This window comes from Mus caroli, unplaced genomic scaffold (genome assembly GCF_978045245.1).
Source record: "Mus caroli unplaced genomic scaffold, Mus_caroli_1 scaffold_8, whole genome shotgun sequence".
Classification (NCBI taxonomy): domain Eukaryota; kingdom Metazoa; phylum Chordata; class Mammalia; order Rodentia; family Muridae; genus Mus; species Mus caroli.
Genome location: NW_028227263.1, coordinates 39989626 through 39992706, shown reverse-complemented (window position 1 = coordinate 39992706; position 3081 = coordinate 39989626). Strand labels below are relative to the sequence as shown.

The 3081-nt window shown below is 36.0% G+C and overlaps 1 protein-coding gene across 1 annotated transcript; it reads right to left on the bottom strand.

Moving 5' to 3' along the window:
* Positions 1 to 1668: 1668 nt before the first annotated feature.
* On the bottom strand, positions 1669 to 2619 carry LOC110298922 (olfactory receptor 2AG1-like). Its single transcript, XM_021168468.1, has one exon. The coding sequence runs from the start codon at positions 2617 to 2619 to the stop codon at positions 1669 to 1671; it is 951 nt and encodes a 316-aa protein (XP_021024127.1).
* Positions 2620 to 3081: the final 462 nt, after the last annotated feature.

Here is a 3081-nt window from a genome sequence, read left to right as displayed (position 1 = left end):
TCCTTTGTTTATGAGATAATTAAAATATACTTCTTTTAAAAAGAGTTTGAACAGAGGCACTTCACATGGGTAAACACTCCTTTTCACAGAAGAGATGGATAATTAATAAATCATGGTTAAAAATATAAGTCATCCTCTAGTGTTTCCTTATGGTCAAAAATCCCCAAGGCACGCAATTCAATGTAAACTATTGCTGTAGCTCTTGATTGCAAACCATAACTAGATGATAGGCTCTTGCTACTGCAAACACTGTAAACTTGGTTTGCACACTTCTATTTTCAAACTCTATGGCATCAATGTAAATAGTAATAATAATAATGATAATGATAATAATAATAATAATAAGAAGAAGAAGAAAGCCCATTTCATTTTTTCACCAGTTCTAAGACTATTTATTCCACATTAAAAAACAAACCCTTAGAAGGTATTAATAAATTTCCTAAACCAGATATATTCCATTATATATAACATATTTAGTACAGCTGAAAAAAACACTTTCAAGCAAATTTTAAATTTATTTTTTAAGTTGAGTTACAAGATAGCAGGTTTCCATATGATTATTCCATACAGCTTTTTTTTTATCAACACTCCCATCCTATATCTTCCCCACCCTTTAAAACTTCATTCCACCCCCAGTATTCCCATTTCTTCTTGCATATCCTCTATGATCTGCTGTTACCATTTCTTTTTAAAGCTATTACCACTATAATCTGCCCCATAAACTTTCCTTGCTTCTTCTTCTATAGATGCTTCAGGATAGACATACAAAACTAAATACTCAAAGTCAGGATCAACACATGAGAGGACATGGGGCACCTTTATTTCAGTGTATGAGTTTTCTCACTCTGTATTACCTTTTTAGGCTGAAGAGATGGCTCAGCAGTTAAGAGCTCTGACTGCTCTTCCATGAGATCTAAAATGGGATGCAATGCCCTCTTCTGGTGTGTTTGAAGAGAGTGACAGTGTACTCACATGCATAAAATAAGTAAGTCTTAAGAAAATTACTTTTCAGTTGTATCAAATTGCCTACCAATTTCAGAAAATCATTTTTCTTTTTAGCTGACTAATGTTTTATTGTTATGACATCCCTAGCTGTTATGAACAGAGCTGAATATGTACAAGCAAATGTCTCTACAATATGGTACAGATTATTTTCAGTATACTTCTAGGAGAATATGGAATGATCATACAGTAGTTTGAGTTTAGCTTTTTGAGAAACCTCTAGATGGATTTCCAAAGGGAAAAAACTAGTTTAGTCTCTTTCTAACTGTGTCCATGTAAACTTCTCCATGCCACCATTTGCTGTTATCTATGTTTTTATAATGGTAGTCCTGACTAGGTTTTCACTGATAAAAAAAGTCATAAAAATCAAGTATATGCTTGGAGTACCATTGGTTATTTTGATACATGTTCAGATTTTCAGATTATATATTGTTTAAAGTATACACACCCACACACCATACATGTGAACCATTTACAATTGAACATCTTCTTGTAAAAAGTCAAAGGAGAAAATTCAAAGAACTGTTATCAAGGACACAAATTCTCAGCTTCTCTAGAAAAAGAAATACTTTCACTTCTTTAGTTTCATTAGGAGAATTTCATTTATAACAGAAATTTGCTAACATTGAGAAAGAATTAGGTCTAGAAGATACCTATTAGAATCCCCTAAAAAGTAGACTGTGTAGGCAGAAACCACTTACCCAAGACCCTCCTCAAGGCCCCAGTGACCTCTTTATTCCTCAGGCTGTAAATGAGGGGGTTTAGAGTTGGGGTGACAACAGTGTAGAAAACAGAGAGGAGGTTCTCTTGTTTGGGACTAAGATAGGAACTAGGTAGGAGATACATAACTGTGAGAGCCCCATAGTACAGACCAACAACTGTCAAGTGAGAAAAACAGGTGACAAGTGCTTTTTTCCTTCCTTCATTTGAAGGCTTGTTGAGCACTGTGAAAAGAATTAATATGTAGGAAGCCAGGATGGCAGCAAGTGGGGGAATTAGGAAGGCCACACCCATTACATAAACCATGAGTTCATATTTGGAGGTGTCTGCACAAGCCAGCTTCAGCAATGAAGGGATTTCACAATATAGATCTCTGATCTTATGGGATTTGCAGAAGGGATATTGCATTGTGTGGATGGTATATCCTAGAGCACTCAGGAGTCCCAGGATCCATGATGTGGCTACTCCAAGCCAGCAGATGCTTGGTCTCATGAAAATCATATAGTTGAGAGGATGACAAATAGCCACATACCTGTCATAGGCCATGAAGGCCAGAAGGAGGTCTTCTGCACCACCAAGTGTCAGTGCTAGGAACATCTGAAGGGCACAACCCTCTAATGATATGGTGTTGTCTTTTAGCAGAAAATCCATAACAGCCTTGGGGATAATAATTGATGTGACAAAGAAGTCTATGAGAGAGAGCTGTCCAAGCAGAAGGTACATGGGTACGTGGAGCTGTGCATCCATGGTGATGACCAGCAACAGCAGCCCATTGCTGATCATAGCCAACATGTACAGGGCTGTGATTATAGCACAGAGCAGTTCAGGAGAGCCACTGTTATCTAGAATCCCCACCAAGATGAAGGCATCTCCCAATGTGGAGTTCCAGGACTCCATTCTACGTCATTTCTGTAGTAGCCAATCTAAGACGGTTCAACACAATTTTCCCAATATGGGTCCTGGTTTTGTAACATCAGAGTTCACTTAGGATACTCAACAGGACTCGAGTAAAATGATGTCTTTCCCACTAGTGAGTAGCTTTGCTTCTTGGTTTCCAAATTTTGAATTGGTGATCATATCTTGAAGAAAGATGTATCTAAGTGGAGACCATATACTACAATAATAATAATTTTAAAATAAGTTATGACCTTATGAAAATATTATACAAGATATAACCTGAAGAAGTATTTCTCTAGAAAGACCAAATTATCTCTTTGTTATAATTAATAAAATATTGCATCATTTCTTTAGTGTAAATTTGATTAATAATTTTAATATTCCAGTTTTCTTTGTGCATAGACATATTTTAAATATGAAATTCTCAACTGATATAGAGGTGTGTCCTTAATAAATTACATC